Source organism: Abrus precatorius, unplaced genomic scaffold, assembly GCF_003935025.1.
Source record: "Abrus precatorius isolate BTA unplaced genomic scaffold, Abrus_2018 Scaffold2, whole genome shotgun sequence".
NCBI classification, from domain to species: domain Eukaryota; kingdom Viridiplantae; phylum Streptophyta; class Magnoliopsida; order Fabales; family Fabaceae; genus Abrus; species Abrus precatorius.
In genome coordinates, this window is record NW_020874362.1 from 28,034,490 (window position 1) to 28,048,380 (window position 13,891).

The window sequence follows — 13,891 nt, forward strand, 5'->3', positions numbered from 1 at the left end:
AAATTAAACCAGACAACAAAATATCTCATTTTGACGTTGATAAAATATTTGCCTATAAAAAAACTGTATCGTAACAAGATATACTCTTTCTTCTTCTTCTTCTTTTGTTTTTACCACTGTAACCCCTGGTACTCTTTTTTCTTTTTGGTCAGTTAACACTAGGTACTCTACTTAATAGTTATACTAAGATTTGGGACTTGGTGACTAATTCTAAAAAAGCAGGCCCAAAAAAGAGGTCCAACACTATGCGATGGGTTGGGCTGCCTGCAATACCAACGGATCAATGAACTATTCTTAAAAAAAGTTGTAGCTTTGAAAAAATATATAAACCAAACAAGAAAAAAAAAATATAGCTATATATTGAGTAAGGTTATTGTAGCCGACAAAGCATTTTTACTTTTTAAATATTTAACGTAGGATTACAAATATTTTATTAACATTATTTACAACCCCAAATGCTATTGGAGATCATATAAAATACTAATAGCAAGTCATATTTACTTGAAGAGGAAAGAATGAAGACTATATTAATTATAAGCTCTAAAATTGTGTATTTGAAATTTTGAAAAAATTAAAATTATTCCCTCAAAATTTCATAAAGCGAGAAATTTAAGCATGAGAATTATAAGACAAAATTTTACTATCTGATTCGAAACATATTCGTTTTCATTTTAGAATAAATAATAATAACATATAAAAACAATAAAATAATATTTTTATCATTTTTGTACAAAATTAAAAAATATAAGACAAATTTAAAATAAAAATATATGTTTTATAATTATTTATAAACCATGAAATTTTTTTTAAAAAAAAAACTAAACTACAAGGACTATAAATGGCTTACAATTTCTTAAATCTCTTAATTTTAACGTGGATGGTACCTTCTGCTGAATACTATCATTTTCATTAGAACAGAAGACATTAAAAAAATATTATGAAAATAGCTTATACTTTTATAATTTTTTTATAATTTATTTTAATAACCTTACTGATATAATTTTATAAAAAAATTTATTCTGATCAATTTTAAAATTGAATTTATATAATAAATTATCATGTAAAAATAATTTATTAAACAAATAATTAAATTAAAAACGTACTCTTTTTGAAATTTTACCAAAAATCGCATTTCCTTTTAGAAGCAAGAATGAACGAATCTCTCAACACTCTTACCTTATTTATCATTTGCAGGATGTAGGTTAGTTTTGATCTCTTCCAGGTGCAATACCTTTTATAATCAAAAGATGCCCTTCATTTTAAAATAACGTTGGTGTAATGGCATTTTCATTACCTTACTATTTGGCAGATTGATTACCTAATTAACTTTGTTACTTTGAACAATACAACTTTCAATACCATGTTATAATTTTGCACCAATGAAATTAGAACACCCGTTATAATTTCGCCTTCTACTTTACAAAAATCGAATTGATTAATAGTGAAATAACCCAAATTCAATTTACATGTAGAACATATTATAATTTATAAAATATACAATACACAGATGATAGATCAAGCTCTTAGAACATGCCTATGGCCACAGATAAATGAGACATGACTTGAACTTAATTCATTTGAAGTGTTCCGTTAGGATATGTAAGTGTCATGTTATCTCTAATTTGATACCTTTACCGATACGAAATTGAACTGTGTATATATAATAACTTCTACTCATGAATTGACTGTGTAATGCAGCATTATATTATACATGGATGCACGTATTATTACAGATACGTCTCTTTTTAAAAATACAGTTATCAGCAAAACGTCATTTGAGTATATGATTAAATTAGTTATTTTGAGATAAAAAAAAAATCCTTCTATAAATTCTCGAAAAAGCTTTTAGCCAAACGTCATTTGTTAAAAACAAAACATTTATAGACACCTATTTAATATTCTTTTAAAATTTTATAAAATTTAAATGTTGACATTTTTATATCAGATTCCCTCACTGATCATTCATGCGAATATTTATATTTTCATTGTTAACATTTTTTTATTTTTTTCAAAAAGACATTAAATAGGTAGACTTTATTAAAATTTATATATGTCTATAAAGAAGACAAGCATAAAATTTTCACATAACATTGTGGTGTAATAAAAAAAGAGTCACACAAGAGCATATATTCTGGACCTACATGCACTTATTAAGAAGAAAAGAATTGTAAAACCGATCATTATCTAGATACACAATTTTCACACATTTAAAATAATGGGAAGGAGATGCTAGAAGGAAACGTTTTAAAAAGCCATCTGATTCAGGAATTAGGAGTGTGATCCAAGCTTATGCTGAAATGGGTTGAGAGAGATATTTAGAGAGAGAGTATTGCTTGGAATATCAGACACCTCTTCTAAAAATAAATGTTGATTTCACTTACCATCCTGCCTTGTGAGCCAAGACTCGTTTACTACACAAAATATATGAAAGCTACATGGAACAAATAATTGTTTGGTGATGAAAATGTGAATAGAATATGTTGCATCCAATTGGACTAAAACACCCTCATGATTTTAACATCTCAGCTATCTATTGTGCCCATTTTCTCCTTCTTTTGGACATTGCAAGAACAATATACCAACGAGGCTTTGGATTTCCAAATTGTCATACTTGCTCTTCTTTTTGCTTCAAATGGCCGTTAAAGTGTTAAGTTGAGCCACCAGCCATGCCAGACCAAAACTCAACCAAACTACATATGAACTTTGTGAACTTCTTCTCATAAAAAATAAAAAGGCCACAAAAACTATATTCCCAAACAAGCTATACTCAGCACTGTCATCTCTTTCTCTTGTCTCTAACTTAGATTTGGAGCTCTTATTCATACACACCTTGTTGTTTAACTGGTCAACTCGGGTTGTGATTATCTTTTGGAATTTTAAAGCCATTTGCGTTTTTCCATTCTTCAAATTAAGGTATGTGATGCGATAAGATGATGACTAGTTATGTATGGGGCATGGACTTGTGTGTTCAACTTGATTTCCTTGTATTGTGTGATCACTTGTTCACTTTCAGGACTCGTTGCATGTACTGCAAGGTCCATCTTGTTTCTTTATCTGAAATATTGCATTTATTCCTCAATAATTAAGATTAAATACAGTAGGTTTATATCAATTTCTTTTTGGCACCAACCGTACCTAACTATGGATTAATAAGATTATCATACTCACGCATTTCCTACAATGAGTCATTAGTATACATGACAAAAACTATCATTTTTATCTTGCTGGACTTGGTATTTTACTTTCAATTTTTTACCTATTTTTCCTTTCTAGATCTCACAAAATATAAAGATACACGAGAATGGGTGTTCTCATCTTAAATTTTAACACCATAATATTACGTTTCAGTTTTGTGTTTTAAGCAGTCTTTTTGTATATATATACATTCATACATCGATAATGCTATGTATATAAGCCACGTTACATATATGTGTGACTATATATGCTTTTAGTCCCGCATTAAGAAGAATCTTAAAATATATAGGCAGCAAAGATGGGAGAGATATCAAGCTTCCAATTGGGTGTTATTGGTGCACTATTTCTCTCAGTGGCTTCCTCTGTCTCCATTGTCATTTGCAACAAAGCCTTGATGAGCAATCTTGGCTTCCCTTTCGGTGATTATCATTTTGGTCACCTTAGAAAAAAATTAGATACCCTTCACGATAAAAAGTCAATTTATAAACGTTTTTGTTGTTCCATTTTGTACCAGCTACAACACTTACAAGTTGGCATTTGATGGTTACATTTTGCACCCTTCATGCGGCTCTACGCTTGAATCTGTTTGAGGCCAAACCCGTTGACACGAAGACAGTCATGCTTTTTGGCATTCTGAACGGAGTTTCCATTGGATTTCTCAACTTGAGTCTTGGCTTCAATTCCATTGGGTTCTACCAGGTTTATATCAATACTTACTATTATAATATATTCAAAAATTGACCCTTAATTGCATGCAATATTGAAACGTATCTTTTAACTTGAAGATATGTTATCATTTGTTGAACTGTTGAATTATTCAGCAGATTATTGATTTTAATCCTGATTTATAGATGACAAAACTTGCAATCATACCATTCACGGTAATGCTAGAAACTATTTTCCTCAAGAAACAGTTCAGGTAACAAGTTAATAATAAGGCTAAATATAATGGTAATATTGAAATTAAAGAGAACAATGGTCATGTTAATTATTAATTGTAAATTCTCTTGCTACTATGTGCAGCCAGAAAATAAAATTCTCTCTTCTCCTCTTACTTGTTGGAGTTGGCATTGCCTCTATCACAGACCTTCAGCTCAATTTTGTTGGAACCGTTCTTTCAGTTCTAGCTATCATAACAACATGTGTTGGCCAAATTGTATCCTTCACTGCTCACTCTTCCTGTTATTTGTTAGCATGTACTTATTGTTATTAAATATTAACTAGCTATAATGATTTAGAATCACTAAACTTAAAATTGTAAGGTTGTCTATTCTTAACTTTGTGTGAAATTCAGCTGACCAACACAATACAGAAGAAGCTTAACGTCTCTTCCACTCAACTGCTTTACCAATCTGCTCCATTCCAAGCAGCAATTCTTTTTGTTTCAGGCCCTCTAGTGGATCAGATGCTCACCAAGCAAAATGTCTTTGCATACAAATATTCCCCTATAGTCTTGGTAAATAATATGAAATATCAAGCCTCACTATGTCTTATATTAGATCATGAATAAAATTACCATATAAAATATGACTGATGTTGTTAAATGGTTTTTGTTTTCAGATATTCATCATTTTGTCCTGTTTGATAGCCGTTTCAGTGAACTTTAGTACCTTTCTAGTTATAGGGAAAACATCTCCAGTAACATATCAAGTTCTAGGCCACCTCAAGACTTGCCTTGTTCTAGCATTTGGGTATACATTGCTCCATGACCCCTTCACTGAGAGGAACATTATTGGAATCCTAGTTGCCATTTTTGGAATGGGCTTGTATTCTTATTTCTGCACTCAGGAGAACAAAAAGAAACAATTAGTTGATCCCCCACTGGCATCTCAGGTATGAACGTGATCAACTATCATTTTTCTCTCTCTGTTTTCTGAAATTTTCTTTGCACTTTATGCCACCATAATGTTGATAGATGTTCAAAGAATTCGGTTATTTATCATTGATTCTTTACAGGTTAAAGATAAAGATAACTCACCACTTTTGACTGGGAAAAACATGGACAACCAAGAAAAGGAAAGTCATGAGCCTAAGAAATCAAGCAAGGACTCTCTTGTTTAAGAAGATCAGGCTGTGTTTATTATGATCAGTTTTATTTGAAGATTCTTTCAATGTTTAGGTACCTTGACGAGTGTAAATCAAATTTTATTTAGACTTCAATTTTGATGCAGTGGTAATGTAAAAACATTCTAAACTGTCATCTTGCCACGTTATTTAATAAGTTTGATAATTCATGTGATAATAAATTCATTAAATGATGTGGCAATAGTTCGCTGAATGATAGCATAAAACTTTTTTATCACTGCATACAAAATTAATTCTTTTGTTCAGTAAGTGTACTGTAATTGCAAGTAAGTGAATTTGTTTTACCAACCATACATGTTATAGTACAGGGAAATTGTAAACTTTTGTCTCCCTAGTGCCCCAAATCTTAGACGTTGCTACTTTTGTATGAGATGGAGAACTAAAAAGGTTTGCTCAAGCCTTTTATTCCCAAATCCCCCAAATCTTAGAGGTTGTTATTTTTATCTGAGATGAAAAACTAATAATTATTAAGTTTAATCAAGCTTTGTAAGAAGAATTCCCACTATTTTTAAACAACATTAGTCATCTTAAAGCTAAAAAAAATTATTCAAAGGAGTATTACAACTCTACTTTTAACATATGTGAGAGTAACGACGATTTGCAAGTTGCTACCCCTTCTAGTTTGTGATTTATCTAACAGATACATTAGTAAACCAAACACATTTTGATTATTACACTTGTTCAAGTTCAGAAACTTCCCTCATAGTGAAGCGGAACATGCATCAGAATGCTCTTTTCTGGATCGATTCATAGATGCTAACTTCAAAACATGGTCTCTCTCTTTTTGTTATATTATAGTACCTATCACTTCTTTCATTTTTTTTTTCTATTCCTGACTAATTGTATAAATGTTGCGAGTATATAATCATCTTATCATTTTTCAATTCAAATGAGATTATTTTTTCTTCTTAAAGTTACTCCCAAGAGCCATTATTTCACCCAATGTGATTTGAATCTTGCAGCAGTTTTTGGAGCTGTGTGAGCATTGTTATGATGGTGTGTAATTTATCCAAATGAATCTTTGCAATGTATCTTCAATTATAATTAGTATTTTTTGTTTTCAATCTTTTCAATTGAATGTTATTTATTTCACTCTGGATTGGTCTCGGGGGACACGACACACTCGGTCGGGGAGAAGGTAACCGGCAACACATGTGCATGCTGCATGCATGTCTATTTATGTATACTAAGGGTAGAGATGGTCAAGGAATTAACAACATAATATTCCTCTCATCTTCTTTATTAAAAAAATAATTATTAAATTTTTTTATGTATCTTTATTTATTATAAATTTTGTGTTAATGAAATATTTATCTTAAACTTCTATAAATAAACACTTTCGTTCTTTAAATATTATATTAGGCTTAATTATATTTTAGTTTCCTTACTTTGATTTATATATAATTTTAATTTAATTTGTGAGTAAATTTTTAAGTGTTAAAATTAAGTCTCCGACCTTATATATTATCTTATACACATTTTAAATAAAAATTAAAAAATAATAAAAAATGAGATTAAAAAAAAAACAATCTACACAAATTACAGTTATATTATGCTTTTGTTAAATTTTCATTAAATATTATATTGAAATTTAAGATAAGAAATTGAATGTGAAGAGTTAAAAAATATTGAAAATATAGCAACTAAAATTATAATTATGGCGTTGAGTTTAAAGTTTTTTACTTAGTGAGACACAAAATGGTGTTACTGTGGAGAGGGTGACAATAGCGGACTAGCGATGAAATTGAAGAATTGGATTCCATTACATGCGACTATGATTTTGGTATCGAGATAAGTGATCTAAAAAGTGTGGGGGTGACATTTGGAGTTGAAGGTCCACTACCATTAATCCATTATCATACTCAAAAGTTAAATCAACAAACAGAAAGTGCAGAACCTCCAACCGTTCATCATGACATGGACACGCTGGGTACCACTTTCTAAGCTTCTCCTTCTAAAGTTTCCTCACACTACTAATGGTTCAATATCATATAATAAGTCTCAAAACTTGAAATATTTCATTTTACGTTTTCCCATCAGCCATTTAATATCATATGCTAATCTAATATTTATTTGAAGTAGAACACTAAAATCAAGTTTTTTTCAAACCTATAACAAATACTAGCATTAAATAATTCATTCAATATTCTCCCTCCAATTTGTGTGATCTGATTTCGTTTTTTATTTAGACAAAATTTAAATATAATTTTTAAAATATTATTTATCAACTAAAATTATAATTTATAATTTATAATAGTATTAAATATAAATAATTTATTAAAATAATACCCAACAGGAATGGTGTTTTTACCATTTTGTCCCCACTCTTATTTCTTCGGTGTTTCAACTCTTTTCCAAGTAAAACGAACAATTAATTAGACTTCATTCTTGCGTCCTAATTTAAACGCCGCGAGCTTCAACTTCGTTCCCATTTGTTTTCCCGGGAAAGTTCCTGTTCGGTTGGCGAGAAAATCAGCTTCCGCTCAAAACACAAAGGCGTTTTTGCGCGAGTGGGTCCAGCTCTATCATCCGAGTCCCGACACATTTATGAGCACGAGATCCCGGAGTTCGATACAGGTAGGTCCATTATCTACCATTGCTGTTCCTTTCTCTTTCTCATTCCTTGATGCCTTCGTTTCCCTCTCCTCCAATTCACGCTTCACCTCGTTAGGGTTTTCGCTTCGCAGGAGTAGGGATTTCGTGCATGGATCCTGCTCTCAAGTTCCTTTCGTTGTTGCTCATCCTTCTCGGATTAGGTATATCAATGATGCATCGTTTTTTCTTTTTTTTTTTGTTCTTTATGTGTTTGTGGATTAACTTATGTTTGATTTTTATGACTTTTTGGTACCAGTGCATGCGTCTTTTGCGAAAAATGATTTCGAACATTGCGAAAGAGTTGTTAGGAGTTGGGCTCACTCGTCGCTAGCTAAAGAGATGAAACAAGAAGATAAGCACACGCTAAGGGATTTGCTGTTTTTCCTCCATGTCCCTAGAACGGGAGGGCGCACTTATTTTCACTGGTAATTTCTGATACAAGTTTAATTTGAAGCATTTCCTCTGTTACGAAATTCATTGATATTGAGGTTGATTGTGTTGTTTCTGCAGTTTTTTGAAAAAGTTGTACCCCAGCTCTCTGGAATGCCCTCGCTCTTATGATAAGTTGCGCTTTGATCCAAGGTTTTGCCTGAATTCTTTGTATCGTACTTTGTTATTTTAATAACTGTTCTTCAATTATTATGCCTATAACTGTGAGTGGCTTTTCTTAGTTTTTTAAAATGCTACAATGATTGTTGTTTTTGTTGTTTGTGGAGTAATGTTGTGGGCACTTCTAGTGAGTAACTCCATTCGGCACAGTTGTGGGCTTGTGGCTTTTTATTTGATGGTGCCACTTTTCGACAATAAAAGATAAAAAAGTCACTAGAGGTTTTGAGGATTGCCTTAGATAACATTTTTTAAGCTGCTGTGACTGTTTAAGGACGTTTATAATACCTGAAATGTCCGTTAACATTTATTAAGTCCGCTGACATTTTCTCTCGTGAGTTTAGGCCTTTGTAGCTTGTCATTGTAATCCGTGTTTCTGTAAATCTAGACGCTTTTGGCTTCTTTGCTGGTGTTCTTTTTACACACTAATTTGTATACCATTCACAGCAGTCTTTGTAATATTTTTACTCAACAAAATTATGACAGATCTTCAAGCTGTTTTTTCTTCGCATCTAAAGCATAGCAGCTTCTCTAAGGTCACAACATTCTCACCAATAGTCTCAGTCCATTGTTGAAAAGGCACATTTTAGATGAAAAATGTTCACTATAGAATCCTACATAAATTGCTTATGTGTTGTTTTCTATTGTTTTTGTGATTTTGCAGTAAACCAAAATGCAGGCTGTTAGTTACACATGATGACTATAGCATGACATCCAAACTTCCAAGGGAGAGAACTTCTGTGGTTACCATACTTAGGGATCCAGTTGACCGCATCTTTAGTACTTACGAATTTTCAATTGAGGTTGCTGCTAGATTTTTGGTGCATCCAAACTTGACATCTGCAACACGGATGGCTTTTCGCCTAAGCTCTAAGACTAAGGGAGTAAGCACACTGGATATCTGGCCATGGAAGTATCTGGTTCCATGGATGAGGGAAGACCTATTTGCGAGGGTATACTTTATTTTACTGTCTGATATTTGCTATTTGTGAATTCTATTTCAATGCATCTAAATTCATGTGAGGTTCTACAAGAGTCATTTTGCTGATACTCTATAACTTGTATTAAAGAAGAGCATGGAGCCTAATTCTTGTTTCAAAAGTAATCTTGGACACAATTTTGCTTTCTCTGGTATGGTTATGGATGTAGAAGTAGATGTGCTTAAATAGGAAAACGTAGCCATTCATTTATTGTTGAAGATGGAAATATGTCATTAAAGTTGCCAAAACGAAAATGAAATTTTTACTTCATGCTGTCTCTCTGTTGGCTAATGTAATATCATTTTATCAAGGACTGGATTATACCAAGTGGCCATTACTTTTTAAATATGTTCTTCATACTTCCATGTGATGGATGTATGATTGATGTTGACCTTAATGGACAGAGAGATGCTAGGTATATTAGGGGACCAAATGTCATGGAGAGCAATGATTCTTATGACATGGAAGACTTTGCAATGCCATTACAAGAATACATCAATCATCCTGTGGCTGTGGATATTGTACATAATGGAGCCACATTCCAGGTATTTCTGCAGAATCTACATAATAGATTTTTATGCTTCATCAATTTCTGTAAATACAACAAATATCTTACTGTTTTCCAAAGTCGTGATTCTACTAGAGTATGTTGCCTGGAATCTGTGTTTCTGTTCTGATGCCACTAATCATTGACACAAAAAATGTGATGCAAATATATTTTGTTTGGGAGTTTGATTTTTGAAGGGAAGGGAAGGGAAGAGAAGAAACGACAATTATTTTATTTTAAAATTAATAGTTATATGATTATAAAAATAAGGGGAAAAAAAAGGAGAGAAACCCATTATGTTTGTCCTCCTCCCCCCTTTCCCTCTAATTCCCAAACATACCCTTAAGCTACAAGACCACTTACCCATATTACTGTTGCGTGACCCACTCTCAGCTTATGCCTCAACACCAAACACCGTACCTAACAAGATGGGATGTGGAATGCCTAATTTTAAGTTGTATATGTCCTACAAATTTAAACCCCAAAATATAATTAAAAAGCTTAAATCTTGTACGCACAAAGTTGCTTGATAGCAATGTCTGTCATATATGTAACAAATTTTGGTGGACTCTTCAACAGGTTGCAGGTTTGACAAACAATTCTTATACAGCAGAAGCACATGAAGTGAGGCATTGTGTACAGAATTATAAGATTCTTGGAAAATATGTGCTACAAGTTGCGAAGGTAATAAATGAGCTTTTAAAATTGTGACAGTTGCATCATATGGTTATTTGCTTCCAACTGCTGTTCCTTTCCTCGATACATTTATGACATTTGCTTGTACATCTTGCAGAAGAGACTGGATGATATGCTATATGTTGGTCTTACTGAGGAGCACAGAGAATCTGCAACAATGTTTGCAAATGTGGTTGGTGCTCAGGTGATATCACAGCTTAATACACCAAACACTAGCCTGGATACTGCTGATAACACAGGTTAACACTTCTTTGTTTCCATCAAACTTTGTCTTGAGTTACAAAAGCAAATCAGTCATTATGATGGTTTAGAATTTGGAGCATGATGCTAATGGACATATTCTTGCTTGCACCTACACAAGTACTATTTTCATATGGGTGGTTGTGTCAAATATCATGCTTTCAAATGACCTTTCTCCATATTTTTGTGTTGAAATTTATAGTCTTGGACATAGATTGCGTTGTATTTTCATTGACATGTGGTATTGATCGTGTACTTGTACTGCAGACAGGAGCTCATTTTCCGATTCTGATCCTGATAGCAGTGAACATCAGGTAAGAAGCATCTCTTTGATGAAAGAACTTTGTTGTTGAAGTTTGAATATGGAAGAATTCTTACATTATTTTTTGCCGCAAGACAGAATAGCACCTCAGACAGGGGAGCAAGTGAGGTTACTTCAAGTGAAAGTGGAGAAGCAGCAGAATCCCATGTAAGCTTGTTATCTTAGCAAGCACGATGATCTTGTGGACTTTTCAGATATTAGCCGTTTCTTATAGTTAGCAGCATGCTGATCTTTAATTGATTTTAGATGACTGTTAGAGAACTCATGAATGCTTATGAAGTCTGTATTTCCAATTTACGGAAGGCCCAATCACGCAGACGCATCTCTTCTTTAAAGAGGATTTCTCCAGTGAACTTTACAAAGGAGGTAAGCTTAGCAAATCTAATGATAACCATAATATCATTCTATGTATGTGCATATGAATATCTATTCCTCTTTAAGTCACCCTTGAGTGTAGACTTCTACCACTGTCCAGCATATGTATTTCTTGCATGGGTAGGTGGTGCCTGTATTTCAAGCTATTGAGATTTTGGTTTTGAATTTGTGGTGTTCAGTCTGGGATGCTTGTGTTGTGCATGTGCTCACTTTCATTATGTAAACTTGTGCATCTCTAAAATCATTCCACAGGATTTCAAAACAGCAAGGACACTTTATCACAGAGTTTGGTTGCATTTTTAGCTGGAAATTGCACGATTCTGTGACAAGGGTTTCTTGACAAGCGTAATCCATATCCCTGCTTTAGAAGATAATTAATTGTGGGTTCATACAATGTTTTTTTTTTTAAAGAAGCTGATTACAAGATAATAAAAATGTATTGTGTGAAATGCATGTGTTGCATATCCTTTTTGATTGGTATCTATGGTGCAGAATATCATGTAAGCAAATCAAATTGCATGTATACATACATAGACATGAATAGGAACTTATTTTACTTTGACAAACTGTTTCAACATCTGTAACTTTTCAGTTCTCAGTTGCTTTGAGTCTAATGTTTGATGAATTTTCCTATTTGACCTGGGTGTCGGAGAGTTCTACGGCCTGTTATTAGCTTGTACCATTGTATTACTTTCTAATGATTTTTGTGATTTTACAGGCACGTTTTCAGGTTCCTGAAGAGGTTCTCCAGGAGATAAGGTCTTTTAATGACCTTGACTTAGAGCTCTATGAATATGCGAGAGCCATTTTCTCTAAGCAACATAAAACTTCATTGCAGATTACTGAGGTATGACTGCTGGTTCAATATATTCTCGCTCTTCAGATAATCATATATCCATGGGAGTTGATGGTTGCAATAGTTTGGGTATCTTAATTTTGAACAACTTTAAAACATAAAAATCATGGTCACAACAGTAACTTAGAGACTTGATATCTAGAGTTACTTATCTATTTTATGCATATTATTTATTTAAATTTTATCTTCATAGTGTAAATGGTTCATCTGTAGTAGGTTTAATTTTAACAAAAACCTCATGAATTATATCTTTTAATATGAAGCTTATGTGTGATGTATTTATACGTATTTGTTGTCCAAGAAATAAAGTTTATTTAAATATAAAAGGCATAAAAATGGATAAGAAATGAGAGGGATAGTACTGTGCAAAGTTGGCTGCACGACCACAATTGGTAACTTTTAGATCTCTCTGCATGTCCAATAGTACAGATGCCTGAAGACATTTGGTAACTTGCAGCGCAATCTTGTGTCTTGAATTTTGATTCCTTATACTGTGTTAAATTGCAGGAGAGATGGAACAACATATCAAGCGGTGCATATGGCATCATCCTCTGGAAGGTCCTTACGTTAGCAATTACTTTTTTCTTCCTCCTTTTCTTATTCTTACTAATTGTAAATGCGAGAAGAAGAAGAACGTCGAAAGTTAAGAAGTGAAAAAATTGAATTACAATTTCTGGGATAACAGGGTCTAAAAGATTTTATTGAACAAATATATTAGACCAGATTAGCGTTCAGCCTTTGTTTGAGAGACCGATAATCTCATTCCCGGTCGTATATAGCTCAAACTGGATTTGTTCCAAGTTTTGTCCGTTAATGGAAAGCTTAGTTCTGAATATCTTTTTGATGTTTCCTTTCTATTTTTAATTTTCATGTTCTTGAAATTTCTTCCTTTTCATTTGGCGACAATCAGCTGGTTGTGGGGTTGACTCTGCAACTATGACTCTGATTATTACCAATTAACTGTTTCCTTTGTTTTTACTTTTAAGAACGAAGTCGTCATAAATTTATAGTAATAAATAGTTAAATTGGTAATTTAAAGATTTAATTAAATGAATGAATGTAGTTACTTATATGGATAATAAGTGAAGATTTTATTAATATAAATTTTTTATTAAATAAAGATATAGAAAAATATTTCATATTCATACATCTCAAAATAAGTCTTTATTTTTAATATTTTAGACTTAAAAGTAATAGCAAGGATTTCTTATAAAGAGAATTCGAAGTAGTTTAAAAGCGTTCCAAAGATTTTGTTATGCCAACCAACCTTTGCACAAAAACAATATGATAACTTGATAAGGGAATCAGGGCAATATAGGTTGACGAGTACTCGTGTATCTTCTCGTTCTCTTTTACGTATCTATACACTATTGAAATTAAGATTAAATTACTGT

General features: G+C 32.4%; 2 protein-coding genes across 6 annotated transcripts; both read left to right on the plus strand.

The window, feature by feature from the left end:
• The first annotated feature begins 2,600 nt into the window (after window positions 1–2,600).
• On the plus strand, window positions 2,601–5,390 carry LOC113858749 (UDP-xylose transporter 1-like). Of its 2 annotated transcripts, none has more exons than XM_027491495.1 (8): window positions 2,601–2,913; window positions 3,489–3,614; window positions 3,710–3,894; window positions 4,047–4,114; window positions 4,219–4,351; window positions 4,490–4,651; window positions 4,756–5,028; window positions 5,152–5,390. In XM_027491495.1, the coding sequence occupies exons 2-8, from the start codon at window positions 3,494–3,496 to the stop codon at window positions 5,254–5,256; spliced, it is 1,047 nt and encodes a 348-aa protein (XP_027347296.1). In that variant the 5' UTR covers window positions 2,601–2,913; window positions 3,489–3,493; the 3' UTR covers window positions 5,257–5,390. The 2 variants fall into 2 exon arrangements, with proteins under 2 accessions (XP_027347296.1, XP_027347297.1); XM_027491496.1 differs by having other exon boundaries at window positions 3,494–3,614.
• A 2,282-nt stretch (window positions 5,391–7,672) lies between these two features.
• LOC113858624 (protein-tyrosine sulfotransferase) lies at window positions 7,673–13,263 on the plus strand. 4 transcript variants are annotated; one of them, XM_027491335.1, is made up of 13 exons: window positions 7,673–7,857; window positions 7,952–8,036; window positions 8,132–8,300; window positions 8,386–8,457; window positions 9,146–9,434; window positions 9,866–10,006; window positions 10,588–10,692; window positions 10,802–10,943; window positions 11,212–11,258; window positions 11,345–11,413; window positions 11,513–11,632; window positions 12,360–12,488; window positions 13,005–13,263. In XM_027491335.1, the coding sequence occupies exons 1-13, from the start codon at window positions 7,828–7,830 to the stop codon at window positions 13,149–13,151; spliced, it is 1,545 nt and encodes a 514-aa protein (XP_027347136.1). In that variant the 5' UTR covers window positions 7,673–7,827; the 3' UTR covers window positions 13,152–13,263. The 4 variants fall into 4 exon arrangements, with proteins under 4 accessions (XP_027347136.1, XP_027347137.1, XP_027347138.1 ...); XM_027491336.1 differs by having other exon boundaries at window positions 8,386–8,439; XM_027491337.1 differs by having other exon boundaries at window positions 7,968–8,036.
• Window positions 13,264–13,891: the final 628 nt, after the last annotated feature.

Excerpts from the sequence above, each read along its gene's own strand:
- LOC113858624 (XM_027491335.1), top strand. The coding sequence starts at position 7,828 with ATGAGCACGAGATCCCGGAGTTCGATACAG. Across the intron at positions 10,693-10,801 it reads ATGTGCTACAAGTTGCGAAG|AAGAGACTGGATGATATGCT; the intron begins GTAATAAATGAG and ends TACATCTTGCAG. Across the intron at positions 11,259-11,344 it reads CTGATAGCAGTGAACATCAG|AATAGCACCTCAGACAGGGG; the intron begins GTAAGAAGCATC and ends GCCGCAAGACAG.
- LOC113858749 (XM_027491495.1), top strand. The coding sequence starts at position 3,494 with ATGGGAGAGATATCAAGCTTCCAATTGGGTGTTATTGGTGCACTATTT. Across the intron at positions 3,895-4,046 it reads ATTCCATTGGGTTCTACCAG|ATGACAAAACTTGCAATCAT; the intron begins GTTTATATCAAT and ends CCTGATTTATAG. Across the intron at positions 4,115-4,218 it reads TTCCTCAAGAAACAGTTCAG|CCAGAAAATAAAATTCTCTC; the intron begins GTAACAAGTTAA and ends TACTATGTGCAG.